This window comes from Daldinia vernicosa (genome assembly GCF_022497035.1).
Source record: "Daldinia vernicosa strain CBS 139.73 unplaced genomic scaffold F5Y00scaffold_12, whole genome shotgun sequence".
NCBI lineage: Eukaryota > Fungi > Ascomycota > Sordariomycetes > Xylariales > Hypoxylaceae > Daldinia > Daldinia vernicosa.
In genome coordinates this window covers 558,652-584,456 of record NW_025953928.1, presented here as the reverse complement: position 1 = coordinate 584,456, position 25,805 = coordinate 558,652, and the positions used below count along the sequence as shown (strand labels likewise).

The 25,805-nt window shown below is 47.7% G+C and overlaps 8 protein-coding genes across 8 annotated transcripts; 5 read left to right on the top strand and 3 right to left on the bottom strand.

Moving 5' to 3' along the window:
* Positions 1-244: 244 nt before the first annotated feature.
* On the top strand, positions 245-1,990 carry F5Y00DRAFT_260049 (uncharacterized protein; the record flags this gene model as incomplete). Its single annotated transcript, XM_048010973.1, has 3 exons — positions 245-896; positions 1,110-1,648; positions 1,703-1,990. 3 exons carry the CDS (start codon positions 245-247, stop codon positions 1,988-1,990), a joined length of 1,479 nt encoding a protein of 492 aa, XP_047866959.1.
* Positions 1,991-2,554: 564 nt separating this feature from the next.
* On the top strand, positions 2,555-3,200 carry F5Y00DRAFT_260048 (DUF1770-domain-containing protein; the record flags this gene model as incomplete). The annotated part of the gene is made up of 2 exons (XM_048010972.1): positions 2,555-2,890; positions 3,003-3,200. 2 exons carry the CDS (start codon positions 2,555-2,557, stop codon positions 3,198-3,200), a joined length of 534 nt encoding a protein of 177 aa, XP_047866958.1.
* A 512-nt stretch (positions 3,201-3,712) lies between these two features.
* Positions 3,713-6,291, bottom strand: F5Y00DRAFT_24911 (uncharacterized protein). The gene is made up of 4 exons (XM_048009545.1): positions 5,938-6,291; positions 5,677-5,846; positions 5,476-5,605; positions 3,713-5,396 (listed from the first exon to the last, which is right to left on the bottom strand). The coding sequence occupies exons 1-4, from the start codon at positions 6,169-6,171 to the stop codon at positions 4,038-4,040; spliced, it is 1,893 nt and encodes a 630-aa protein (XP_047866957.1). The 5' UTR covers positions 6,172-6,291; the 3' UTR covers positions 3,713-4,037.
* A 2,295-nt stretch (positions 6,292-8,586) lies between these two features.
* On the top strand, positions 8,587-10,841 carry F5Y00DRAFT_231515 (eukaryotic peptide chain release factor subunit 1-like protein). Its single transcript, XM_048007029.1, has 4 exons — positions 8,587-8,850; positions 9,027-9,111; positions 9,177-9,226; positions 9,299-10,841. Exons 1-4 carry the CDS (start codon positions 8,815-8,817, stop codon positions 10,433-10,435), a joined length of 1,308 nt encoding a protein of 435 aa, XP_047866956.1. The 5' UTR covers positions 8,587-8,814; the 3' UTR covers positions 10,436-10,841.
* A 596-nt stretch (positions 10,842-11,437) lies between these two features.
* F5Y00DRAFT_24809 (PDT-domain-containing protein) lies at positions 11,438-13,373 on the top strand. Its single transcript, XM_048009378.1, has 3 exons — positions 11,438-11,908; positions 12,015-12,075; positions 12,171-13,373. The coding sequence occupies exons 1-3, from the start codon at positions 11,807-11,809 to the stop codon at positions 13,016-13,018; spliced, it is 1,011 nt and encodes a 336-aa protein (XP_047866955.1). The 5' UTR covers positions 11,438-11,806; the 3' UTR covers positions 13,019-13,373.
* Positions 13,374-13,782: 409 nt separating this feature from the next.
* Positions 13,783-15,628, bottom strand: F5Y00DRAFT_231507 (dehydrogenase E1 component-domain-containing protein). Its single transcript, XM_048007028.1, has 3 exons — positions 15,155-15,628; positions 14,632-15,086; positions 13,783-14,584 (listed from the first exon to the last, which is right to left on the bottom strand). The coding sequence occupies exons 1-3, from the start codon at positions 15,430-15,432 to the stop codon at positions 14,073-14,075; spliced, it is 1,245 nt and encodes a 414-aa protein (XP_047866954.1). The 5' UTR covers positions 15,433-15,628; the 3' UTR covers positions 13,783-14,072.
* Positions 15,629-16,697: 1,069 nt separating this feature from the next.
* F5Y00DRAFT_24769 (velvet factor-domain-containing protein) lies at positions 16,698-18,549 on the bottom strand. Its single transcript, XM_048009314.1, has one exon. The coding sequence runs from the start codon at positions 18,112-18,114 to the stop codon at positions 16,756-16,758; it is 1,359 nt and encodes a 452-aa protein (XP_047866953.1). The 5' UTR covers positions 18,115-18,549; the 3' UTR covers positions 16,698-16,755.
* A 1,895-nt stretch (positions 18,550-20,444) lies between these two features.
* F5Y00DRAFT_231503 (uncharacterized protein) lies at positions 20,445-21,185 on the top strand. The gene is made up of 2 exons (XM_048007027.1): positions 20,445-20,466; positions 20,515-21,185. Exon 2 carries the CDS (start codon positions 20,531-20,533, stop codon positions 20,927-20,929), a length of 399 nt encoding a protein of 132 aa, XP_047866952.1. The 5' UTR covers positions 20,445-20,466; positions 20,515-20,530; the 3' UTR covers positions 20,930-21,185.
* Positions 21,186-25,805: the final 4,620 nt, after the last annotated feature.

Genomic DNA, 25,805 nt, shown 5'->3' with positions numbered 1-25,805 from the left:
ACTAAAGAAAGAACAGACGGCCTGTTCGTAATTTTCTGGATGCTCTGTTCTTATTCAACGAACCCTACAAATTCGTCCCCCTTCCCCCTTCTCTTTTTCTTATTGCTATACATTCTTGGACGGCCAAAACCATCAAGCAATACTTAGGTAGTCAATTAGTTTCTATCCTTACTACTTGCTTCCATCCCACTTTCATCGGAGCCAGTCAATTTAGTATTCGGAATTACTGATTATACTAGGCATAATGGCTAGCCTTCGGGAAAGATTACGCAGACGCACCACGACTCGCCCCGAAGTCGACGTAGAAGATTCGGGATGCTTGACAGATCCTCCAATGCCTTCGCCAACTAAGGATCGACATGTTATAGCAGAGAAATTGAGGGCCAAGCAATACTCTCTGCGACGGCGTTTCGTGCTGGGTCTCGATCGTAAAAAGTCTCTCCCAATATTGCAGCAGCATATAGAGCACAGTCAAGTCTGCGAGGAAAACCAGGATCCGCAGCCATCCTTGATTCGAAAGAGCATCAACTCCTTTTCGTCGTCTCTAAGAGACAGGTTTTCCTCGGATACCTCTACTGGCAGCGATGATCAGGGCCGCCGCCCGTCTGTCATACGGAAGAGCATCAGTTCTATATCGTCGTCACTCAGGGGTATTCGCTCTTCTATAAGCTCTCAACTATCACAAGATGGATCAACCGAGTATCAAACTAGCCCGGAAAATACGGGCACGTTGATCAACTTTCCAGGTATCCCAAAAGGTATCCCAAGGCGCAATAGCTTGGGCCATATATCCAGCACATCATCCGGCCGGGATTCTGTTCCTCGACTTCCTGATCTAGACACGATGGTTGCGAACATTAAAGTAGGGGAAAAGTTGCATGTGGATCGATCACCAAGTACGCCCTTCAATATAAGTATATTTGATAGCCTTGATAGATATTATGCAGCGAACTCGAATGGTAAGGATGTCTTCTCTTTGTTTCAATAGTCGGGTTTCTATATGTTTACTCTGCATTCAACTATCCTCTATCACAACTACGGTCACTCATATTACGTGGCCGCATTTCTATTTTCTATTATTTGGTTCAAGGCTAACACAGAAGCAAAAGAAGCTGTGGCGGGACAGGGAGAGCCGATAGTTAGGCAACCTTCTCCCATTCCAGAACGCTTTTTTGTCCGAATTAAGCGTCCTGATCCAGCAGTTGCCGAGCGAAGGGCAGGACCAAGAGCCAGCCAAGAGGATCTTCCGACCGCCGCGAGCGATGGAGGTTCTGTAGATTATCCAGTGAAAGATAGTGTCAATTTGGACGGGACACCTAAGAACTGGAAAGTTCCTATGCACCGGATTGATCACATACTAGAGACCTCAGTAATCATGCGAGGGCAAGGGTACCAACCGTACAAGCCGATCCCTGACTATGAGATCAGGGAAAGGCTTCGACGTATAGAGTCCAGGGTATACGTTTTTATCCCCGATAAAAGCGACAACAGCAAGCCCTGGCCAAGAAAGCGTTATCCTGATCTTGAGACTGCTCTCAAAGATTTGTGTACCCGATTCAAGCCGTACTACTCCAGCTTTGCAGCGTTTGCCCCCGAGGTTCGCGCTATCCAACTATTCTCGCCCAACTTCAGACCGCCGGAGAGTAGGGTTCTTCTGCCAGGAACAATCATCTTCAACATACAGGAGGCAATAGACAACTAGTACGTCGGGTCGCCGATGGATGGACGGAGCGAAGAAGAGGAAGAGATGACAGAGTCTACGACTCCGCAGACGGGCTCCAGCATAGCCACAGAATCAGAGATATACACGATACAAGAATACAAACGACCTTACGTATATGATGCTGATAAGGCGTCCCTGGATGATGACAACATACGGGATCCTGGGATATCGGCTCTTGCTAAGCACAAGCTGGGAAGTTCGGAGGAGTCGTTGCTGACGGACGATTATGATATGGCTATAGCATCAAAAATGGGATTCTACCCTTGAGCGGTAGTAGCTAGTTGTGCTTGTTTGGTAGACACTCATGGCTTGTCTTGGCCCCTTTTCTAGGGTCTTGGACCTTGGTATAAGAAATAGGTTAACACTCGTTTATTACTGTTGGTAGACGAGGTTGGCTGCTCTATGAAGAATAGACTAGATCGGTAGATTAGGTACCTAACAGAATAAAAGAAATTTGCCTAATCAAAGTTAACAGTTAAAATATGTAAGGTGGTTATTACTGTGAGAGTTGGCTTGGTGTAGGTATCCGTCTATTGCATCCAATTATTATATCTCCTATATGCATAGGTATATATTAGGTAGGTACATATGTATGTATTTGACGAGAAGCTACTAACGTACCCCTGTATATTCTAATCTTGGCAGTTGCTATCACCTGTACATAACAAAACGTCATTTACAGGGACTACCTCTTTGTATTGTACAACCCACCAAGCTCAAGCTTCATACAACCATTTGAACCTTATGTAACCTCTACATTACCTAAGGTACGACACAGCAAACAGCAAACAGCTCGCCGTTCTAACCCAAGCTCCCAAGGCCCAAGACGCCATGGAAGAAAACATACCAACACAGATCGCCGAGACGATCCAGACGGCACATATCCAGCGAGACCCGTCCCCGCGTCACGACCTAAACCCGCCATCCTCGCTATCGGAAAAAGAACCCGTGCACCTGCAACAACGACACTCGATCGACTCGGACCTAGACGACTACGAGGAAGCCGACGACGACGAAAGCGAGATCCCAATCAGCGTGCTGAAGCCCCATCCCAGATCTAGGAATCTCCCGCCCATGCCGGATTTGCGCTTCGAGCAGAGCTATCTGCACAGCATCGCCAAGGCGGATACGTGGTGGAAGGTGGCGTGGATTACGGTGCGGGACCAGGTAAACTTGCGCCTCTTTTATTTATTGCCATCTATCTTGCGAGGAAGAAGAAGAAGAAGGAGAAAAAGAGATATTTAAATAGCTGACTGAGAGTTACCCCCAACGTGTGTAGATGATGATGCCGTTCGCCCAAGGCGTCCTATATAACCTGGCGCTGCACGGCTGGCACCACTGGAACAAGAACGCCCAGATCAGCGGGACCTCGGTGGGCGCGCGCCTGCGCCGCTGGTGGTACGGCGTGAATAATTGGCCGCTGCCCGGACAGAAGAAGCTGGCGGGAGCTGGCGGAAAGGTTAAGGCAAGAGCTTGAATATTATGCTTCTTTATATACCATACATACACACATATACATATATATACGTACAGATACAACGGAAGAGAGAGAATAACATTGGCGCGGCAGCAGTCGACTTCACGCCCACCACCACCACAACCCAGCCTCGACATCAGCCCCGGTCTCGGTCTCGGGCTTGCTAGACGCGAGCCCTGCGATATGCCCAGTCTATACGCGTGTTACGGACGGACGTGTCTCGGGGGTCGGAGCTGGAGCACGTAAATAAAATAAAGGAGGAAGCAGGAGTAGTAGCATAATACCTGGGTATCATTGAAGTCTTGGTCTTTGGGGGGAGGGAAACCGCAAAGTGACATTATGTATGTCTGTGCGATTTTATTAATTAGGTACCTAGGTAGACAAGAATATAGGCTATCGTGGGGGAATAAACAATAGCCGACGGTGCGAAGCTATCTGTAGCTATGGTACTCATCTATAGAAATTAGCGCAGATACTCGTCTGATCAGATCGATGTAACTGCGACGTCGTCGTCGAGTAACTTAGCAAGTGTAAATACATATGCATGCATGCCTGCCTGCCTACTTGTCTGTTTGGGTATCAGCAGAACATCGCCGCTGTTCTTTGCTTTCACTTTCGCCCTCAGTTTCACTCTATGTTATACTGTGGTTGATATCTCCGAAAAGGACAGATATTACATTTCTTGCTGATTCCCGAGGATTACAGCAACCCTCTTGCAAGTTTCGAGTCGTACGCAGATATTTCCTCTCAAATAATAGGAAATACATCACGTGGTATCACTCTCCAAGCCTCTTCTCTTCGAGGCCAAAAAAAAACTGGCAAGATATTCAAGTTGTTCTATTCTCCGGCACCGACACCAACGTGCTTGGGTAGAGCCTGCTGGACCTTATCCGGGCTTTCCCTAAAAGCCAACGAGGTCGACTGAAGCGAGCTTAGTGCGGGGGTAGAAGGAGGGCGTTGGCGCTGCTCGTTATTCTTCTCGGCGGTAGAGGGCTCCGGATCCGGGGTGGCCTGCTTCTTCGTCGTTGCCACTGATATGACCTCCTCGCTCTTCTCCTCTGGCTCTGGCGTAGAATCTTTCTGGCTTGCACCGTTCTCCATTGCTGATGTCGGAGTCTTAGAATTTTCCTTCTTCCCGTTGTAACGGTATTCATCCAAGTTGAGTGCTGATCCGGTAGAACTGGACGTCTTCGACGGAAGCTTAAGCTTGACCATCATACTGTCCTTTCCAGTAGGATCACTTAAGTCATCATCGACCATTTCTTCGTCCTCGTTGAACTCATCTTCATCTTCGTCTTCGCTATCCTCATCCGGGACATGATCTTGCTCATCGTCACCTAATTCTGGTTCGGTATCCTCCTCCTCCTCATCATCATAATCCTCCATATCATCGTCGGAATTATATTCTTTTGACTTCTTGGATGATGACGCCCAACCATTTGTGCCATGGTTGAGGGCAGCTGATCTTCTGGGTCGACCAGTAGGACCGACTGACGACTCCTTTGACGCAGTAGCCTCATTGTGACCTTGGCTTGTTGGGCTAGTTGTGACGATATTGTTTGAAGCATCTACTGTCATGCGCGACGGGGCTTTGATTTGGCGACCACTGGCGGTGGTAACGGGACCAGCCGGCTCTGCGGGTGTAGGGTTTCGGGTATTTCGCGAAGATCGTCGTACGGAGGAATCGGTTAGGAAATCCTCCTCATCAGAATAGGTATACTTTATTCGTTTGCCTCTAGTTCGACCTTCGTACATGGAGTAGTTGTTCTCTGGGCGCTTGAACTGCTCCTTGCGCATGAGGCGGTACTCACGGCGTTTGCGCTTTTCTTCCGTGGCTTCGAAGCGGGGGACAGCAGCCAGCATCTTATGAGCCAATTTCTTGGCTTTCGGGCCGCCATCGGATTTCTGCAGCTTCTCTACAAGAACTTTAAGTTCGTCGATACTACCTGCTACACTCCACCATGTTCTGTTAAAGCCTTGTGGATTACTCTCGCGATAGACTCGGAAATGGGTATCATCTAGACCTTCGATCAAATAATAACGGCGCTTGTCGCTGTCGGATCCCCAAGGCTGTACGGATAAAGGTTGGTTAAGGTCGTCTTCGTGTCGATTTCCCTTGTAGGATTTGTTGATAATACCCTTGATGACTTCCGACGATGATAAGGTCCAAACTACGAGAGTTCGTAGCAGTTTTAGCTAGATAACCCATTATATTAGCAATTGTTGCATACTATAGTAAGGAAGAGAATGATTGCAATGGAAGGGTTATGCATACTCTTTCGGTAGGATCCATAGAAGCAAAGGTCCTATTACCAGCCAGAGGATTCTCATCTTTCCAATCTCGCGCCCACTGGTTCTTATGTGAACTAATAGCATCTTCTAGCGCTCGATTGTAATGTCCAGGCCTATTAGTAACAGATGTTAGAGTCTATAATTGTTAAGGTCGAGGTTGGGTATTTTGGGTATTGCGTCATACTTGACATCTTGCTTGCGATTCAACAAAAGGCTGAGAACAGCACAGAGGAACTGTTCAACACGTTCACCAGGAACAGGTTCGGATACGTCACGCTCAAGTTCTTGAGGGCCGAAGTTGGCTAAGGATTTAGGAAGGGATTCGTTAAAACGGGCACGGAACATGACAATAAACTAAAAGGTAGTTAAATAGCTGGTTAGCTCATATTAAAAAAACGACGCGACATTTCGCGTTTTTGGCGCGACAAAAGAGTTAATCACATACTGCAATGTCTGGATTATCAGCTAGAACGTATTCATGAGCTGGCGAAGGCGATCTCTTGCGTGGTGGAGGAGTTGCCTCCTTCTTAGGTTCTGCAGGTTTGGTACCCGGGGGAAGCTTATGGAAGAACTTCAATATGCCCTTTTCCCGCTTTACCTCGATATCGCTATCATCTTCAGAGGGGGCAGAAGATAATGAAGAGACGGAAGAGAGTTCACTAGAATCATCGTCGGCCATGTTGTGCGATATTGTTGTCGTTCCAAAGACGCGATTGTCGTGGACGTAGATGTAGGTGTAGATGGTCAAAGGAAAGGTGGGATGTATTAAAGTGTGGAGGTTTGAGAAAGTCAAGGAGCCCACGAAATTTGGGAAACTGGGAAACGCTAAAATTACACCCTTATTAGGCTTGAGCCGCAAAATCAACCAGGGGAAGGAAAGACCGGATCTGATAGGTTAGGCATTTGTTAAGCTACAAAACATAGGACCAGCTACCTAAGATCAGCTATCTACCTGAAGGCCAGCTACCTGACGGGAAGATCTAAGGTACATCTTCATCTTGTATGTAAAGCCTAAGGTATACATAACATACACGTACCTTACATGTAGGTATCCCCAGCCTCCCCTTCTCATACCTTCTCATCCAAAGCCCATAAGGTCATCTATCCCCCGAGTCCGTCGTGATCATGGTCAAAGCCGCCTTCGTAGCCAAGCCTAATCCTTTGTCACTGGTCCAACGTCACCACCACCTCCGTCTCTCGTCATCATATTCATCCACCACATTACCTACCTAGGTATTCACACTGAAACCCCAACATCTCTCGTCAACCAAAATACTCCTAATCTTATCACTCCGTATTGAAGTCATCAACTATCAGTACCATATGATGAACCCCAACAACCAACACTTATATCCGAGGTAGTATCATCTCAAGGATGGTAGCTTTGCTGAATCTGCTGAATCTGCTGGGCCACTGTATGCCAATTTCATTTGACATGTTGATCGTTCCATCATTTGGTATACCTATACAAACTGTTCGGTCTCAACCGGAATGCCCAATTGACTCGAGATGGGCCGAATGTAACATGCTCCAAAAAACAATAAATGTTAAGAACGCTACTATATAATACAGTAAGTCAAACCCCCCAAAAATATAAGCTAGATTCATAAAATCTAACTTCGTCTTACCTCGATTGATTCATGCATCGTATCGATAGTCCGCATGTTTGCTGTTTTTGTGCTCCGTGTCTTGCCGTTGCATCACGGTGACTTTGGCCCAGCCGCTTGGCTCCACTTCGGTTTTGAGCAACAAAGACCGCAACCCGCAGAATTTCCAACCGAGATCTCGGAATTGAAGCCATCGTGAGCAAGTAAAAACTGCCACAACTCACTTCCATCGAAGGTAGTAGGACAATTTTCTTAGCTGCACGGATAACCAGGGGCAGAATGACAGCTAAACAAGCTGTGACGTAATCCGTGTTGCAGTGGCCATCTCAGTATATTGCCCAATGCCAATTCAATACGAAAAGCTGTTTTCCTGATCAGGACTTCGTTTCATAGGCCTTTTGCTATTGGCTTGCCTCTTTCTCGTGACATCCTGACATCCGTACAAGGGGAGCCTTGAAGTTCAAGTTCCATCGCAGTTCCGAACCTGCGACCCGCTCAACATTATAAACCATTGCTGGGTAATTTTTTCTTCAATCGCGACTTTTTAGACTTCTTCTGCGCCCGCCCAGTTAATGGAAAACATACCAACTATATTATAGTTAGTAACCAAATTGTGCGAGCAGTTGAGCCCACACAACAAGAAGCTTCCAAAGATGAAAGCTCATAATTGACATATGGTGTATAAATCAACCAGTAGTTGTAGAAAAAGTAGACATTTATCGACATGTGGACGAATCATAATGGATGCAGGTTCCTACGCGAGGTGATGGTGGAGGTGTGGACGATAGCCCCAGGAGCGGTCGCTCAACTGTCTTTTGCTACGGCCCCCTCGCATCCATTGTCATTCCCACATGGCAATCATCGCTTCCACGTCCTAGCGCGCCAACCTTCAGCACATCAAAACCCAACCCAATCAAGATAGTTCTTGATAGGCTGACCTCCTGACCATTCTGTCAAACTGTCAAAGCTTCAGCCCCGAGGCTGTCATCACAATGTTTTCGTATGAGGAAGGCCAAGGCCAACAGATACAATATTTCCCCAATATTGTGGAATATGTAATCTCTTATACCTATGCATTAAATTGTGCCTCATCAGCTACAATAAGAGAGGGTTGTTGATAGCCAACCCTGGAAATTGCCGAATAATGTCGATTGACGTGTTGTTTTCGAGATGAGTGAACATGGTTGCGATTTGCCGGTCAAAAAAGGTCAGTGCGGGCTTTAGGAGTCACGGGCAAAAGTCAGCCTAGCTTTCCAAAGGCGGTCAAATTTCAATTCATTAGCGCCACTTAGCTTATGCTATTATAGACTCTAACCGTGCACGGTTAGTGCTTAGGTAGGTAGGCTTGAGCATAGCACAGAGCAACTACGGATCCGTACCTAACACCATAATGTGGCTTGAAAGTGATTAGTAATAACCCAAGTATGGGCTTTAACCACCCCCGCCTTATCACCTTAGCGTAGGTTTTAAGCACAAGCAACCATCCACTTTTGTTTAGGAGATACCAAATATTCATGTACTCAATGCAATTTTGACGTAGGTACCTCACAAACCCCGAGGGTCCGCCTGCGCTTCCTTGTTTCCTTCGACCACAAAATTTCATCCAACCTTTTTCTCTCCCGTACCTGATACGATCGATCTTTCACCACCCCCCCAAAGCATCACTCCACAGAAGAAAGACCGTATCTTAGATCACTCATTATCCTCACGCCAAAATGAGTGACGCCCAGGCGAGCGAGGCTGAGAAAAACGTAAGTGCGCTCATCGTCATAAATCATCGTCATAAATCACCGTCATAAATACTCCCTAGTCTCCTTCAGCCTTCAGCCTTCGGCATCTCCACCGCCCCGTCAGATTTGCCTTGAAGGGGTTCTCTTCTTATGTCATAAGGAATAACAACAACAACTAACAACAATGTCGCCTACAGATTGAGATATGGAAAGTCAAGAAGCTCATCAAGCGACTTGAGGCCGCTCGAGGAAATGGCACCAGCATGATTTCTCTAATCATCCGTATGCAATCTACCCCTCCCCCGCTATTGACTTGGATAGAAAACAATACTAAACCCTAGGAACAGCTCCCAAGGATCAGATTTCGCGGGCAGCAAAGATGTTGGCTGAAGAATATGTATGTTGCATCCCTTTCCGCCACCGGCCACCACGACTCAACCTAGGAGAATAAGCTGACCGTTAATGTTAGGGAACCGCCTCGAATATCAAGTCTCGTGTCAACCGACAGTCTGTGCTTTCCGCCATCACCTCTACCCAACAGCGACTCAAGCTGTACAACAAGGTCCCTCCCAACGGTCTTGTTGTCTACTGCGGTGAAATCTTGACTTCGGAAGGAAAGGAACGAAAGGTCAACATCGACTTTGAGCCCTTTAAGCCCATCAACACTTCCCTATACCTCTGCGACAATAAATTCCACACCGAAGCCTTGGCTGAGCTGCTTGAATCCGACCAGAAGTTTGGTTTTATTGTCATGGATGGTAATGGTGCTCTTTTCGGTACTCTTAGTGGAAATACTCGTGACGTTGTTCACAAATTCTCGGTTGATCTACCCAAGAAGCACGGTCGTGGTGGACAGTCTGCCCTTCGTTTCGCGCGTCTTAGAGAAGAAAAGCGACACAACTACGTCCGAAAAGTTGCCGAGTTGGCTGTTCAGAATTTTATCACCAACGACAAGGTCAATGTTGCTGGTATCATCCTTGCTGGTTCCGCCGACTTCAAAAACGATCTTAATGCCTCCGACATGTTCGACAATCGACTACAGACCAAGGTTATCAAGGTTGTCGACGTGTCATACGGTGGCGAGAACGGCTTCAACCAAGCTATCGAGTTGTCTTCTGAGACTCTAGGAAATGTCAAGTTTATCCAGGAGAAGAAGCTCATTGGCAAGTACTTTGAGGAGATCAGCCAGGATACCGGCAAAGTCTGCTATGGTATCGAGGACACGCTCAAGGCGCTGGAGCTTGGCGCAGTGGAGACTTTGATCGTCTTCGAAAATCTCGAAATTACGCGATGGGTCCTAAAGGATAGCAACAACGCTGAGATTATTCTCCACACCACTAAGCAGCAAGAGACTGGCGATCGTTCCAAGTTCATGGACAAGGAAAGCGGACAGGAGATGGAAGTAGTTTCCCAGGATTCTTTCCTCGAGTGGATTGCAGAGCACTACAAGGATTTCGGAACCAACCTAGAATTCGTATCGGATAGATCGACCGAAGGCAATCAGTTCGTGAAGGGATTTGGTGGTGTTGGTGGTATTCTCCGTTACAAGGTGAACTTCGAACAGTTAGCCGAAGTGGATGACGATGATGACTACTACGACGATTGACAGGTATGAAGTCAAAGTTCTTTTATATCAAATCACAAAAACATGTTGAAAATTTTCCTGTTCTCTCAGCAATGCCTCTCGAATCTTTTTTTCTGTATAAGCACTAACGTGAGCGCGTATATAGTTTGAGGAATCCCTCGTTCTTGACGAGGGGCAAGCTCAAGCTGTCCCATCTAAGCAGGCATCTATCGTGAAAGCACCGGAGCGTCCGCTGCCGCAACTCCCCGCGCCAGCCCCGGCGCCGGTCTCCGGACCAGCGCGAAAACCAAAGGCAACTTCGTTCGCTCAGCGACGTTTGGCAAAATCTGGCCCCGCAAATTCGGAGCACACGGCCAGACAGGTGGCGACACCCAGCCCGCTTCGCTCTATGATGATGGCTTGAGTTGACTTATGGCATAGAAAGGAGGTATGATTTTCACGGCTATAGCATAGTGAGACATGTGGCTAACGTGGATCGCAAAGATGCTATACCTGGGGGTCTATCAAATGTCCCGAGTTGTTGGACCTGCCTACATCATAGGGCTTCATCCTTTAAGCAGTCGAGTGCGATACGACAAGCCTGCTCGCCTCGCTGCAAGTTTGACACACTAGTATATTTTGTTTCTTGTTATCGTGGACAGTTGTTCCGGGATATTGCGTTGCGTTGCGTTGCGTTTAGAGTCGGTATTTGCGAAATGATTTCGCAGTGGCAAACCGCTCGTTACATTCATTAGTTTAATTAGATAGTCAGTTGTGCAATAAAACATACGAGTCACTCGTTATCAATCTGAGGACGCATGCGCGTGGGTATTTAAGTATCCGGCCTAAATAAGATGTTTTTGCTAGAAATTTACGGGCACATACCTATGTGATGGTATCGATAATAATAGGTAGTCGAAGTGAAATAGTGAAATAGGTGCTAGGTTACGTACCTATATCTTTTTAGGGCTGGCCAATACCTATGCCCGGTTATAGCCGCTCTACCTTAGATATTTTCTGGTATTGTATTGTACCCATTGTGGACTAAATCCATGCCGCTAAAAGTTAATAAGGTTCTACTGGGTTTAATGGCAACTAGGCTCCGTAGCACCGGGGCGCTTGCTTGCAATCGGCGTCCGGAGATCGGGTTCATGTCAAAAATCTACATTTGAACTCGACGGCGCGCCCTTTACTCAACTCGGCCTCCCTTTCATCGACAAGTAATGGATCCTAAATGAGGCTATAACAAAGAGTGTATTTCTTTCTCTAGGTCAGGGTTATAAGCTAGCTTATTGGCTTGTTGGCTTGTCTGGTTCTTCATTGTGTCCTTCTCATCCTGTCTTCTCACTGTACCCTACAACACGAGACGAGACAAGACGAGATAAGACGAGACGGAAACGAAGATTTATCGGGATGGAGCCAAGCGGTGGACAACAGCAGGAAAATGGCCAGAATGGCCAGGATACAAAACCGACTGTGTGTTTTTTAGGTCCGGTTTCATCTTATACGCACCAGGTACGACACGAACCTCGACTCTCATCTCATCAACTAGCCTGTCGCTCAGGGCAGCGCTTTCTTTACTCAAAAGCTAACGACAGCACCCCTTTTCTTAACCGCACAGGCTACACTAGACACGTTTCCCACAGACAAATTTAACTTTCTCCCCGTAGACACAATTAAAGGTAAATAAATCTATCACTATACCACTACCTACCTACCCTACATACGTATTGTACATCTTAAGGCTAAGTAACACTCCCCCTCCGGGATAAAAAAGACATCTTCGACACAACGCAATCCGGCCGCGCAGACTACGGCGTCGTGCCCTTCGAGAACTCATCCAACGGCTCCGTAGTCTTCACTCTGGACCAGTTCGCCGACCGCGCCGGCGAGTATCCCGACTTAGCCATACACGCCGAGATCTACCTCGACGTGCACCACTGCCTAGTCGGGCACTACTACCACCGCTCCAACCGGCTAAACCTCACGCACGTCAAGCGCGTGTACAGCCACCCCCAGGCCTTCGGGCAGTGCACCAAGTTCCTGCGCGAGACCCTGCCGGGCGTCGAGACCATAGACGTCAGCTCGACCAGCCGCGCCGCTGCTCTGGCCAAGGAAGACGCCACCGGGACCAGCGCGGCCATCTCGAGCGCTACCGCGGCGCAGATGCTCGGCTTGGACGTCCTGGCGCGCAATATCGAGGACCGCGAGGACAACACCACGCGGTTCTTCGTGGTGCGGCGCCGCGGCGCGCCTGTCTCGGCGCTAGAGGAAGCCCTTAGCGAGCGGCGGCGGGCGCGGGGGCACCAAGACGCAGATGGAGGAGACGGGGATAGCGATAGCGACATCTACTCGCACAGCAAATCCCTAGTGTCCTTCACCGTCCCGCACCGATCCCCCGGCGCCCTGGCCGACGTGCTCGAGTGCTTCCGGCGCGCGCGCCTCAACCTAACCAGCATCAACAGCCGGCCGAGCCTAGCGCAGCCGTTCCAGTACGTCTTCTTCGTCGAGTTCGAGGGCCATCGGCTGCGGGACCCGGAGGGCCGGGTGCGCGACGCGTTGGCGAACGTCGCGGCCGTGGCGCAGAGTTGTCGGTGGTGGGGGAGCTGGGATAATATGCGGTAGGAAGGAAAAGGGGGGGAGGAAGCGTATTAGCGAATGAATGAATTGAATGGACTTGGCTGGAGTGGGATGAAATAAAAGGGGGTGAGGGAAGGGAAGGGTGAGGCGGGAAAGGGGGGAACGGGGGGAGGATAGGAAAATGGAAAATAAAAATAAAAAGGGGGGTGAGTGGTCTCGGATGTGTTATGCCGAGAAAAGTTCTATCGGCGTTTTAAGTGAGCATATGCTATGTTATGTTCTATCTTCTACCCTTCTAAAAGGGGATGGAAAGAGGGGACGAATTATAAAAAGAGAATAGGAGATATATACCTAGATAGACATCTATCTTAAAAATATTCATCCTTAGCCAACCATTAAGTCTACTTCGATGCTACCAAGTCGATATCTACGGGTTTCCTCTCCTATATTTATAGATGAGCAGTCGAAATGATAGCGATGCGCGTGATATAATTCCATTTCCATTTCCATAAGGAAACGTGTTAAATAAAATCGACAAATTTGTAAATTGATTGTGAGGCTTCTTAATAGTTATACAAAACCGAAGAGTTGCACTGCTGAAGTATCACATATCTGAACCAGTAGCCCGTTTTCAATTTACTCCTAACCTAGTCGAATCCGTCCTTCCTTACCTACCTACCTAGGTACCTAAGGTAGCCAACCCACACATACAAGTCACCAAAATATTAGAGTCATAAACCCATTTAGCAAAGCAAACAACCCAATCACTACTATCACCGAAACACAAGGCACGGCAGGGCAGAATAACCTGGTATCATCGCTCGTCTATTTTTCCCTCAGAGCCACAAACAAGGCTTGCTTCGACTAGATCAGGTTCTAGCCACGCGGATGGATAGCTACCTTAGGTACCTAGCTAGCTAGCTACGTTGATGATCGGGGCGTAATCGAAACATTTGACTTCTTCATTCATTACTCCAACCCCCCCCAGCCTAGCCTGCCCATTTATATTTTACACTACAGGGATGTTTGCAAAAAAAAGGGGATATTTTAATGCTTCATTCACGTCCGGCGCTTACTACATACTCCAACGGCTGAAAATTTACGAGCTGAAGTAGAAGTTTTCGTCGGGTATACGGCCACGCATAAACTGCGGCTCCGTTCCCCTGACGTAGATGTCCTCGTACAGAATTTGCGGTGTGGTGTCGGGGACGGGCATGGCCTCAGCGATGGCGACCTCGTCGTTGACGTGCTTGCGGGCCTCCTTGTCGATCGTCTTCAGCTCATCCTCGGTGCAGACTTCCCAGTCGAGGATCTTCTGCTTGAGGCCGGCGATGGGGTCATTGGTCGATCGCATGCGCTGGATCTCCTCACGGGTTCGGTAAGTGGTGCCGGGGTCGGACATAGAGTGTCCACCGTATCGGTATGTGACGTATTCAAGAACCAGAGGGCCGTTGCCGGCGACGGTCCATTCCTTGCCGTACTTGACAGCGGCCTTCACCGCAAGGACGTCCATGCCGTTTACCTTAAGACCAGGGATGTACTGGCCGCGCTTGTAGTAGTCGGTAAGAGCAGATGATCGAGCAGCAGCAGTACCCATGCCATACTTGTTGTCTAAAACATGTTAGCTATGGCGAAGGACCATTATATCGAACACATACTCTCGCAGCCGAATAGAGCGGGCAGGTTCCATAGCTTAGCCATGTTGAAAGCCTCGAAAACCTGACCCTGGTTGCTGGCACCGTCGCCGTACAAGATAACAGCGGCGTTCTTAGTGTTGTTGTACTTGTGTGCAAAAGCTAAGCCGGCACCGACGGGGACCTGGGCACCGACGATACCATTACCGCCGTAGAAGCCCTTGGTGAACATGTGCATAGAACCACCCTTTCCGTAGGCGATACCCTCACGTCGGCCCAGTAGCTCACCAATAATGGATCTAACGGTACCTCCGCGCATCAGGGCGAAGCCGTGGCATCGGTAGGCGGTAATAATGTCGTCCTCCTTGGTTAACGCATGTTCAATACCGATGGCGACAGCCTCTTGACCTGTGGAAAGATGGCAGAAACCTCGGATCTTCTTCTCCTTGTATAATCGGTCGGCAGCCATCTCCATCTGTCTGTGCGGCTGTTAGTAAACATGATTCAGCCGAAAATGGCAGGCTTGTTTGCCAATTGCGACGCTTACCGGACAGTGACCATGTTGTGGTACATCTGCTTGAGCTCCTTCTTGGTGACGTCGAGAGTATAGGGAGGGGGATCGAGCTCATATGTCTCGAAACTCTCGTCACTTAGGGTGACTTGAAAGGGCTTGTCGTCGGCATCGGGAACGGCATTCTTGTCAGCATGCGAGGTAGCAGCGTTTGTAGTGACTGAACGAAAAGGTGCGATAGCGACGGGTCTGGCAGCTCGGACACGCGCTAAAGGCGCTGCGGCTCTCGGAACTCGCAGAGCGCGCGAGAACATTATGGCCGTTATCGCGACGAAAGAGGAGGGAGGAACCTTGGAGGTGAAGAAGATTGAAGTTAAAAAAAACACCCAAGGTACGTTAGATCGTAGGGTTTAGATCTTGGGTTGGGGGGAGTCTTGTTTGCTAGAAGGTGGGAATTTGGAATTTTGGAAGATGGAGAGCTCCGGACGGAAAGTCACTCAAAAATTCAACGTTGGGATTTTCCGCCCGACTTTTTCCTTGGGGCAGTCCCGGCGGGTTGAAGCTGACTTAGACTACTGTGCCTCAAGTGACACTAGTCCGTGATTAGTACTAATTCCTCCGTTGCGGAGCCTAAGATAAGCTTGTTGAGAGCTAATCTAATCTACAAACGGAAAGACCCTTGAGATTCTTGGCATCTTCTATCAGGAAAAAAAAATAAAAATAAAACGATCGGACATAGACATACCTATCAGAATGTCAATTGGCGTTTATTAATGTTAGGTGCTTAATTCATAATTTATCATTTCGTGTCGAATGAAACATTGACATTAGAATTAATCTGACGGATCTGATCTGATCTTATCTTAGATACTTACTAATCATATCATGCTTCATATCGTACTTATAACAGGTAGTTATACAAAGATACAAACCCAGTTAAGGGATAGTAAATCTCTACCCCTTTACGTGCAAATTAGTAGGCTACAATCGGCTCAACCGACTTATCTCGTTAAGAGAAACAGTAGAGAAACAGCAGAAACAGCGGCAGCTTATTCGGGCACATAATTATTCTCCAGTAAATATTAAAAAAAGCATGGCGCCAGAAAAAAAAAAAAAAAAAGATATACCGGCTTCGAAATACGATCGATCAATAAGGCTAAGTGGTAAATGGGTAATAATTCTAACCGTCCTCCCCCTGAATGTTCCAATCGTAAATTCCGTAATATCGTCCAAAATCGAGCTCGAGGTAGATCTAGGGTATTCCATAATGTATTCCATAAACGATTCCGGGACGCTGTCCAAAACTCAGGAGGTAGTCATTCGAATACAAGAAGTCAAACAAACCAACCATCGCTTTCCCTTCTAACCCCATTCCATTTCCATACCAGCACAATCGTTGTTCGCCGTTGTAAGCATATATGTTCCTTTTATCCATCTCTATGTGGCACGTCGTATATGCCCCTTCGTTATTTTCCGTACAAGCCGTTATGTCCAAGCCATGAGGTAGTAATGCGCCCATAGACGACTATACTGTGTTTTTTGTTCGTAAATTGTAGGCTGCTGTTGTAAAAAGGTAGGTTGGTTTAAGGTTTTAAATCCGTCAAAAAAAAGGGCGACCCCTGAGACTCGAGAGAATGTCATGATTTTCTAGTCCGCTTCGCTCGTCGCTGTGCCGAACTCCCACCGTCATCGTCATCATCCTCATCCTCTTCGCTATCGTCACGCGCATGGCTCCTCTCGTTTCCCTTTTTAATAGAAATAAGACATCCTTGCTCCTTTAACCTCTTCGTTAGTGCCGTGCTGGCTCGCATGCCCGGGAAATCCTTAGCATTATAAACTGTGAATACATCACTCATGGCGATGGCGCATACTGGGGTTCTTGACCCGGGTACCGAGTTTGGGTCCAGAACCACCAGACTAAATCTCAACCGAAAGGTGCCAGGAGTCCGGCAGGATAAATCGGGGAAACAAAAGAAGCATCCCTCTTCGTTATTTTCGTCAAACCCGACGAAGGGTGATGACACTATCGTTCCCATGAGTCTTCGTTGCTGTCTGTAATCGTCTGGCATACCCGAGCAGTCTTGGTCACCTGTCTCGTTCCATATCGTACAATGCATGACCGAGAATCGGAACTTGAGTTGGGCACGAATTTCCTCTTGTGACGCCTTAGTGTCTTCGATAAATACCTGGACTATTGGAGGTGGATCAATGACTCTGCGATCCCTCTCGCCAAAACCACAAGACCTAGCAGCAACCGGTTGCTGGCGGACCTTAAGCTTATACGTCGAAGGGGCGGCGGCGGGAGCTCTTCTACGCTCTGGTGCCTTAGACGAGCCCGACTCTCCAGTTCTCGGCTCGTCACTTAATAGCTCCGATATCCTCATCCGCTCCGGGGCACGAGATTCAGCTTGAGGTTGCCACGTCTGTCGTGGAGTATGTACCGTTCGTGGAGAATGCTGAAGACGAAGATCTTGTTGGGGATATTCTGAAGCAGGTCTAACTGCGTGAATTTCTGCGTAGTGACGCTGTCGAGGCGACTCCCCTGCTGACCTCGATTGCAAAGGTAGTCTGTGAGCCTGTAAGGGGCTCGGCTCGCCGCCCGGTTGCCGTAGTTGAATACGCTCCGGCGTCTTCCCGGACCGGCTACCTATACTCGGTGAATGTGCGGGGCGGGAGCAGACGCTTGCTTCTACTGGCCGTCTAGTATAAGGATTCGGTGCCATCGTGTGTAACTCAGAGCCTGGCATTGGTGGCCGTGGACTGTGATGGAGAGGCGGAGAGGCTGCGTAGGGTTCCCCATACTGGGTAGGCGCATAGGCTGCCGGTTGCTGTCTATTCAGAAGCTCTTGATTCACGTGTGGTCCGGTCACTAGGCTAGGTAGTGGAGGTAAACGTAGCTCATGGCCGCGTTGCTCTTGAGGGTAGTAAGAACCATGTCGAGGAGCGTAAGGGTCCTGGGCCCACGAGTCGGGTGGCCTGGCCATAGTGTCCACCATGGTATTACAGCAGAAGTCGCCGTACGATGGAACCTCGACGGCAGCGAATAATATAAAGCGAAGACTGATGAATGTAGATAGCTCACAGATAGGGGTCGTGGTGGGACTATATAGAATTAATCTAGAAGGGTAAATCACACAAGTGGAAGCTGACAGTTAGTCATATGGTGTCGGTGATACTGATTCTGTTGGAAGTTGACTCCAAAGGCTGTGATAAAATTCGAGGACGGACCAAGACAACAACCGTCGAGATATGTGGCTGTGACTGAAGCCGTAAAAGCCTAGACGTAGTGCGCTCCGATTCCACCCGCGCGGGCTGAAGGTTGAAAGTGTATACTGGAAAATTCTGTGGTAGGAAGCGGTTATTTACATATCTGTGGTCGACGAACAGCGCACTGAGAGGTCGATACGGTAGAGCTGGCCGGGAATATCCCTGCAAGGAAAAACTACTAGAGCTGCAGTGCAACTATGGCAGTATACTCCTTCGACTTTATGCTGAAATCGATCGTCGACGTCGTTCTGGTAACTTGGAGGGCACGGAAGATGAATAACGTGTCTGACGTGTAGGACAGAATCACAGACGTAAGCGGCGACTTACGAGCTGCTCTCTGCTGTAAATATGGCGCTCGAGCAAAGTTCTAGACTGAGGACGTGGAGGGATGACAGTTCGTAGAGGCCCTTAACCGTATGATAGAGCCGGCGAAGACGTCTTGTCGAGGCACCCCCTTAAAGAACCGCGACAGCAAAATAGGCTGGGACTCTTTGAATTAGGTAGGTAACTCTACTCCAAGGCTCGGTACACACGCGAGAAGTCACCAAATTCAATCTAGGCTAGTTGGCACAACAGCTGTAACAGCATGGGGATGTACTTAACAAGACTCGGCTGGAGAGGTGATAAATGAGAAAATGGTCGGCATACGGTAGAACACAGAAAAGAGAGAGGGACGTTGCACAGAAACAAGGGCCAGGCAGAGACTAGTCCAAAACAGTAAGCTGGCAGACGGCAGAGTTGCAGGAGTGGAACTGGAAGCGAGTTCCGGTTGAGGCGTGAAAACCGAGTATTTGGGCCCTCTGGTCCCCCTCTCAGCCCGCTGTCCTGGCCCCTGGGGCGTGGGAGAGACATAACACACCCACCAAGAACAGATATTGCTGATGTGCTGCGATCTAGCGGGCTGGGGGGCAATCTGATCCTTGCCTCTATGTAGAAGGGAATCCTTGTAAGTTCCGGGGAGCAAAGCGGGACGAACCAACTCCAAACAATCCCGATTCAGCCACGGCATCTCCCCCATTGTTCTCACTAACGTCAATAATATCCGTACCGTCTCTGCTCTGCTCCACCATAAATGGGCTTTTTTCATCATGGCGTGGGTGTTGCCGCCCGTATCCTGACAGTCCCGGTATCCAACGCTCGACATTAATTACTCTTCCGCCATTCGCTGCCATGCCAGTATGATTTAATGCGGCCAGTAAGGCAGACTATCTGCCGGACTGATTATACTGCTGATTTATACCATAAGGATAAACATTAAGGAAATCTGGAAGAGGGGGGGGGAGAGAGGCAAGACTAGTTGGCTAATGCCTTTTGCTTTTTGATGCCCGTCAGCCAGCTTCATCCGCACCTAACAAATACCCATCGCCCAATTCGGTCGTTTCGACAGGAAGACCAGTGATACTACGCCAAGTTCTATTTGGCGTAGGATCCCAAAGCCTAAAGCATAAGAATTGAGGACCGCGCAGGGACTATTTGTCGGGTTCCTAGAGCTGCAGCAGGTTGTTTGTTGCCACCTACAGGCTAGAACTATGTAGATGCATAGCATGAGGGAGACTCGACCCCTCAAACATTCCTTTTTTCTTCTTATGATAGTTAATGGTGTTGTGCCCTTTTTCTTCCTCTTCTTCTTTCCGCCGACAGAGATTTCCGCGGACATGGATGGTTTCATGAACATCAGTGCAATCGTGTATCCAGGGGAATAGACGAACCACAGGTGTGGACACGGACGCACCCCGTGGCACTTATTCGGGCCAATTCGCCATTCGAGCAATGTGAGCCCGGAACTTGGCCACAAAACCGTTAATGTTCCATTCGCAGTCACTCTTTGGTACTGAGGGCGTCAGCAGTTGCATCACCAACCGTTGTAACATTTCGGTGGAGTCGAGCTTTTCGTACAGCATGAGGCGTTTATTAAGCTAGACAAGCAGACAGACAAGCAGACAAGCAGGCAAGTAGACAGACAACCGGGCAAGCGTCGCGCGGGCCGTCTGTCCTCTTGCTGATCGAGAAATAGACGATCCAACCGAGCCGTGTTATGTATCTCAACCGGCCTGGATAGAGTCGTGGGCACTGTGACATTGCTACCAAGTGTGTAAGCACGACACAATCCCAGATTCTGGAATGCCTACCGCCACGGGTGAGCGCATGCTGCAGCTACCGGCCCTGTCCGGTTCCGTCTCGTCTACATACATGCACCGCATTGGAGGAGAATTAACTGCCTTGTTGGCCCGCCTAATAATAAGTGGCTTGCCAGCTACTATATTGTGCATGCTCTGTACGCTGTACGCAACACAACAGACACAGCAGCGAAGATGCCTCCTGATCAAAAGCATGCAATACGATGTTATACTAGGTTGGGTGCTTACGCCGTGCCGTTCCAGGCTATGTAAGGGCAGCCTTTTCTCGCTTGGTTCCGATTTTAGGGCGGTGCTGGACCGCACTGGACCGCGTTGCCGCAAGACTCTGACCTTATCGGCATTGGCTCTTGGAAGGGATGCGTTTCCTCCAGGAACCTGTTCGAGACATTCGAGTGCAAGGGGATGAGCCCTGTTTTTGTGCCAAGAAATGTGAGATGGAGGGTAACTGGAGGGTAGCTTGGGTACTGGCTTGGGATGCTGGGCTTGGGTAGGCTGGCTGGCTGGCTTGCTGGCTGGGTAGGATAGATTGGTGGTTGTATTGGAGGTATTGTATGTAAGGTAAGGTATGAGAGAGTGCCCAGGTGGGATGAAAAATGTTAGGTTAGGCTGGTTAGGTACACCTTAGTAGGTAGGTAATAATATAACTAGAGAATATACAATACCAGAATACCTAATACAATACTAGGTAGGTACAATATATATAATGTAATTGCCTGTATGAGGTATGTACATACATGTATGTAAAAAAGAATGTAAAAGAATGCAGCCCGGTGGATAAGCCATGCTACCCTGAAATCCGGGTTTTGCTCTTATTAGTCTTCGTACATAGTAGTGTGCGCTATTCCAGCAGCACCCCAGACAGTGCAAGAGCAGGGGACTTTACTAAGCCGAACGCCTGCGCGTATTACATAGTAGGTACGAGTTCGTAGAAACTTTGTCCTACAATACACAAAATAACGAAATGATTTTGGGAAACCGTAGTGTATGTCGGCTAGTTAGTGTATGTACTTCATACCTGGGTATACTGGGGGCTAAGAGGTAAGTACATCAGTACGTTACCGGGTAGTACCTAGTTCACCAACCGAAAAGGGGAAGGAATAAGAAACCCCCCCCCCCCCGCCGATACATCTATACATCTATACATCTACATGTAATGATACATCGTTGGATGATACATTTATTCAATGATACCTCATTCAATCCTTTTCGTTGACCCTGCTCCGTACGTTTAAAAACTTGAAAATTTTATTATTACAATCCTACCAATTCAATTTTAATACCAATACAATGTTAGATACATACCTGTTACATATACTAAGTATAATGTATCTACTCACACGCGCTTATTCCCAAGGTACTATACAACGAGGTATTGATCAATCTTCTATATAGAGACTTTGTTTTCTGTCCTGCTCAAATACACATGTATACTTACTAGTATATAGGTATCCATGTCCGTCCCGTCCTATAAAGCCGATATACAAGAACCCTCATGCTAGGTATTATATTCCTTCCCATCTCCTACCAGGGTAGGGGGGTTTGTCAGATTTGTCACTTTAGATTTTATGTATGCAGGGTTTCTACAAGGGCCAGAAAGGACCAAGAACATGAGCCCTGAGCCCCTGAGCCCTGAGCCCCTGAGCCCTGAGCCCTGAGCCCTGAGCCCTGGAACTACATAACCTGCACACTTCATCCTTTCCGCTCCTTAGAAGCGTTCGACCCAATCAAGCACCTTCGAACGATGAGAACGGTCTAACGGCTCTAGCCTCATATAAACACATAAAACGTCGGCATCCGCTTCCCGATCGTAACTGCGAAGCGGTAGTTCCCCTAGTGGATGACATTAGATGAAGATAACGATAATTGGCAGCGGGAATAGACAGGACAGCAGCCGCGTTTATAAACGAGGTTGTCTCCTTTTCTACCTCAGGACAGTTACCAATCTCTGAGGAATTCTCTTTGCACAGCGTATCATATATACAACACCGCCTAATGTCCATACACAGTAATGGCACAGAGCCAGCTATGCTCCGATGCAAGTCGCCGCTGCGTACCCATATTCGGCCGATTGCAGTTGAATCGAGTTCGCCAAGACACGGCACGGCGCTCCAACCAACATAACATATTAAAGGTGGGCAAGGAATCATTCCCGCAAGTCTCTATAACCCACGCAGAACATTGCCTTTCCTATAAAGAGCCTGGGCCATCCTCTAAGCTAAAGGTTACTGTCCGAGATTTGGTCCGAACATTGGCAATATTCGGCTCTTACAATCATAAAGAGAAATCCAAGTTCCCGGAACCCACATTCACTAAGCTCCTGGTCGTTTTATGCAGATGCTAATCTTACTGTGTCTCCTCTGCTGCTGCGACATCTTATTTTGAACCTTGACAACTCTACATTAAGTTTTCGTAGTTTCATCAGCCTCATTCTTCGAAATGACTCACCTGTTACCTGTTTCAGAGGGTATTGTTCCATTAGGAATACACAATTTTATGCGTTCTGCTGTTTATTATACTTATACATATTTGGCTAAGTCCTTGGATCTAGGCATAAACTCTCCCCCTTTTATAAAGGTTTAACCCCATCTAGTTATCACATGTCTTTCTATAGACACGCCTATAGACACACCTATAGAAGACAAACCCACTAAATCCCCAACTCGGGTATCTCAGGAACAATATTGACGATGAATCGAATACTTGATTGGCTATAGATCATCTATAGATCATTTATGGCGATTAAATATTTTTCCCTTGGTGGTCTGTTACTCTTACCGTCTTCGACCCACCGAACCATGGCCAAGACGCCCAAGTACCTGGACGAGATACTAAGCGAACAGAACCAACCAATTCCGGCTAAAACACTATAATGGATCCCTGCCGCAGATCTGACAATTAATTACGATAGAGTTTAGGATTAACAAAGTGTCCCCCGCACACTCCTTCGTGTCAATCTAGCGAACCAAGCCCAGGGACAAAAGGCAACCTTCATTTATGAAATTGCAAAGTCGATGGAAGCCTTCAATACCACCCTCACCTCACGGCAGGTTTGAGGTTCGTTCCAACCCTAGGAAAGCTTGGGTCCAATGAGCTTTGTTCCCGTCTCCCGTCTTTAAACTCTTAATCTCATTTGCCGCAAATGGAGAATTTGCTTAGCCGCCTCCTGCATGCTTTAGGGATGACTGCCCTAGGGAGCATCATATCATGCCACTCTAGAGTAGCATGTTACTGACCTTCAGATTTACCTATGCTCGTCATTAAGTCGTCGTCAATCATCCAGACTGAATATATGCAATGTTCAAACGAGGTGAATGGGATCAACTGTAGGTAGTACAGAGCAACGCTGAGGTTCCTTAAGGGTCGGGATCGAAGTGACGGATCACTTCTTAGCTGCTATCATACGATATGGGTCCTAAGAGCCGGCTTACGTGCTGCTTAGGAGCTAAACTCTTATGTCGATCACTGGGGTATGAGATGAACGATACCATGTCTTAACTTGCAGCCATACAAGCCACGAAGGACACCGCTATCTTAACAGCCTCCATGCTGACAATCTTCGTCCGTCTCGTACGAGAAAATAGCACGAACGGATATGGGGAGTTTTTTTTATTTATTTAATCATGATCCATAAACCGAAAGGCTATCTTTGATTTTTGCCCGCTTCATTTTTTAAAAAAGTTTAAGATCCGAATATTAGTATAAGCAGCCTTACAAGCCGTGTATTACCTACCTAATACACGCTGTTAAGCAGTACGAAAGTAAGGTGAAGTTAATATGTAAACAATCTCTTTTTGTCTTCGTAATTTACCAGATGGTGAAAGGCATATTTTCGTCAACGGAAATTTGGAAACCGAATAGCTGCCCTTTGTAATTATAATACATATAAATTAGGTAGTTAAGATAAATTCATAAGAGTTAAGTAATATTAAAACCTCTTGCAACTTAGGTAGACGTGAACTTTCAAACTCTCAAGATATAAAAGTACATAGACTTGAGTCTTATTAGAAGACAAATTACCATACGCTATTAAATCTTAGTGTGAAGGAGCAAATGCATTCCTCCTCATGGTACCATGTAGGAAGTTTATTAATGCACCCCCTATTAGTCTTAGCCACCTTGGCTACGACCAGGCTCTTAGTAGGTATTATCAATGAGACCGGGTAAAGTCCACGGAGATACACCTCTGTATTTGTAACTGTGGGGGGGAGCTATCCAAGTCAGCCTACATAAACTACAACCAATCTACTATTACAATCATACAATCGAGCGCTCCTACAGCTGGAAACGGATAGATCTTCACTTCAGTATCATATCGGGTTGTTCTTCCCAACAGGCAGATGTGTGTGGTCATGTGCAGGTGAACAGGCGGTTCCCAAGACCGGGAATTGTTGATAGACCTATTAGACCTATTATCTTCAGCACCCTTTTGCTGTAAATATCCGATCGCTTCCAAGCCACCTTACCTACAAACTCCACTCTGGTGGACTCATTCTTGCATACTACGTATTGAAACATTACCGGGCTATCGCGCATGCGAGAGGCCAGCATACTTCCACGGACGCTGTTTATTGATACATCACCTTTCAAGTGCATGGTACCGTGGTATTTCGCATTTTTCACTAAGAGTACGGTACCTAGCTGCCGGTCCACGCAGCCACGCTTACAATATGTAGCCGCCATCAGACGTACATACCTGGGGGACGGTGTAGGTACCTTCAAAGACTCTACCGAGGACCACGCTCCTGTCCAATTATCCGTCTGAAACAACAAACTGCGTACCTAGGTAGTTTTATGCAGATAAGCTGACAACTTGTAGGCTTCGACTGGGCGAGGAGAACCAAGAGGTTGACAAAACATTTTCGTTGCTTACGCTTTCCGACGGAATTAAAATGTGGTGCAGACATCGTGTTAGGACCTGGTTTGTTACCTGCGAAGCAACAATTCCTTAAATCCTGCTAACATGCATTACGAGCCTCCTACAGTAGCTCAGGTCTCTCGGCCTAAGGCTACCCGGATCTATCGTACTCATAAGCTTTTCTCAGCTAGTTACAGCTCAGAGGAGTAGGTAGTAAACTTATTAGAACCATAAAACCAATACCCTCACCCCAAAAGTATACTTGTAGGGTCTGTAATAACTAACAATAGTAACTTAGCCAAGACTTTTCATGGTGTCTACACTAAGATCTCTTCTCCGGATACCGCGTTGTAGCAACCACTCGGGGCGACGGCTCGAAACCGCGCTACCGGGCTGCTACGCCGCAGCGATACAGTAACCCACGGGA

What these genes read in the sequence shown, in the direction of transcription:
- F5Y00DRAFT_24911 (XM_048009545.1), bottom strand. Translation starts at nt 6,171, where the DNA reads ATGGCCGACGATGATTCTAGTGAACTCTCTTCCGTCTCTTCATTATCT. An exon ending in CTGATAATCCAGACATTGCA is followed by an intron (nt 5,847 to 5,937) that starts GTATGTGATTAA and finishes ACTACCTTTTAG; the next exon opens with TTTATTGTCATGTTCCGTGC. An exon ending in CTATGGATCCTACCGAAAGA is followed by an intron (nt 5,397 to 5,475) that starts GTATGCATAACC and finishes TGGGTTATCTAG; the next exon opens with CTAAAACTGCTACGAACTCT.
- F5Y00DRAFT_231515 (XM_048007029.1), top strand. Translation starts at nt 8,815, where the DNA reads ATGAGTGACGCCCAGGCGAGCGAGGCTGAGAAAAAC. An exon ending in CGAGCGAGGCTGAGAAAAAC is followed by an intron (nt 8,851 to 9,026) that starts GTAAGTGCGCTC and finishes TGTCGCCTACAG; the next exon opens with ATTGAGATATGGAAAGTCAA. An exon ending in CATGATTTCTCTAATCATCC is followed by an intron (nt 9,112 to 9,176) that starts GTATGCAATCTA and finishes CCCTAGGAACAG; the next exon opens with CTCCCAAGGATCAGATTTCG.
- F5Y00DRAFT_24809 (XM_048009378.1), top strand. Translation starts at nt 11,807, where the DNA reads ATGGAGCCAAGCGGTGGACAACAGCAGGAAAATGGCCAGAATGGCCAG. An exon ending in TTTCATCTTATACGCACCAG is followed by an intron (nt 11,909 to 12,014) that starts GTACGACACGAA and finishes TTAACCGCACAG; the next exon opens with GCTACACTAGACACGTTTCC. An exon ending in CCCCGTAGACACAATTAAAG is followed by an intron (nt 12,076 to 12,170) that starts GTAAATAAATCT and finishes GGGATAAAAAAG; the next exon opens with ACATCTTCGACACAACGCAA.
- F5Y00DRAFT_231507 (XM_048007028.1), bottom strand. Translation starts at nt 15,432, where the DNA reads ATGTTCTCGCGCGCTCTGCGAGTTCCGAGAGCCGCAGCGCCTTTAGCG. An exon ending in CACAACATGGTCACTGTCCG is followed by an intron (nt 15,087 to 15,154) that starts GTAAGCGTCGCA and finishes ACAGCCGCACAG; the next exon opens with ACAGATGGAGATGGCTGCCG. An exon ending in CGCTCTATTCGGCTGCGAGA is followed by an intron (nt 14,585 to 14,631) that starts GTATGTGTTCGA and finishes AACATGTTTTAG; the next exon opens with ACAACAAGTATGGCATGGGT.
- F5Y00DRAFT_24769 (XM_048009314.1), bottom strand. Translation starts at nt 18,114, where the DNA reads ATGGTGGACACTATGGCCAGGCCACCCGACTCGTGGGCCCAGGACCCT.
- F5Y00DRAFT_231503 (XM_048007027.1), top strand. Translation starts at nt 20,531, where the DNA reads ATGCTGCAGCTACCGGCCCTGTCCGGTTCCGTCTCGTCTACATACATG.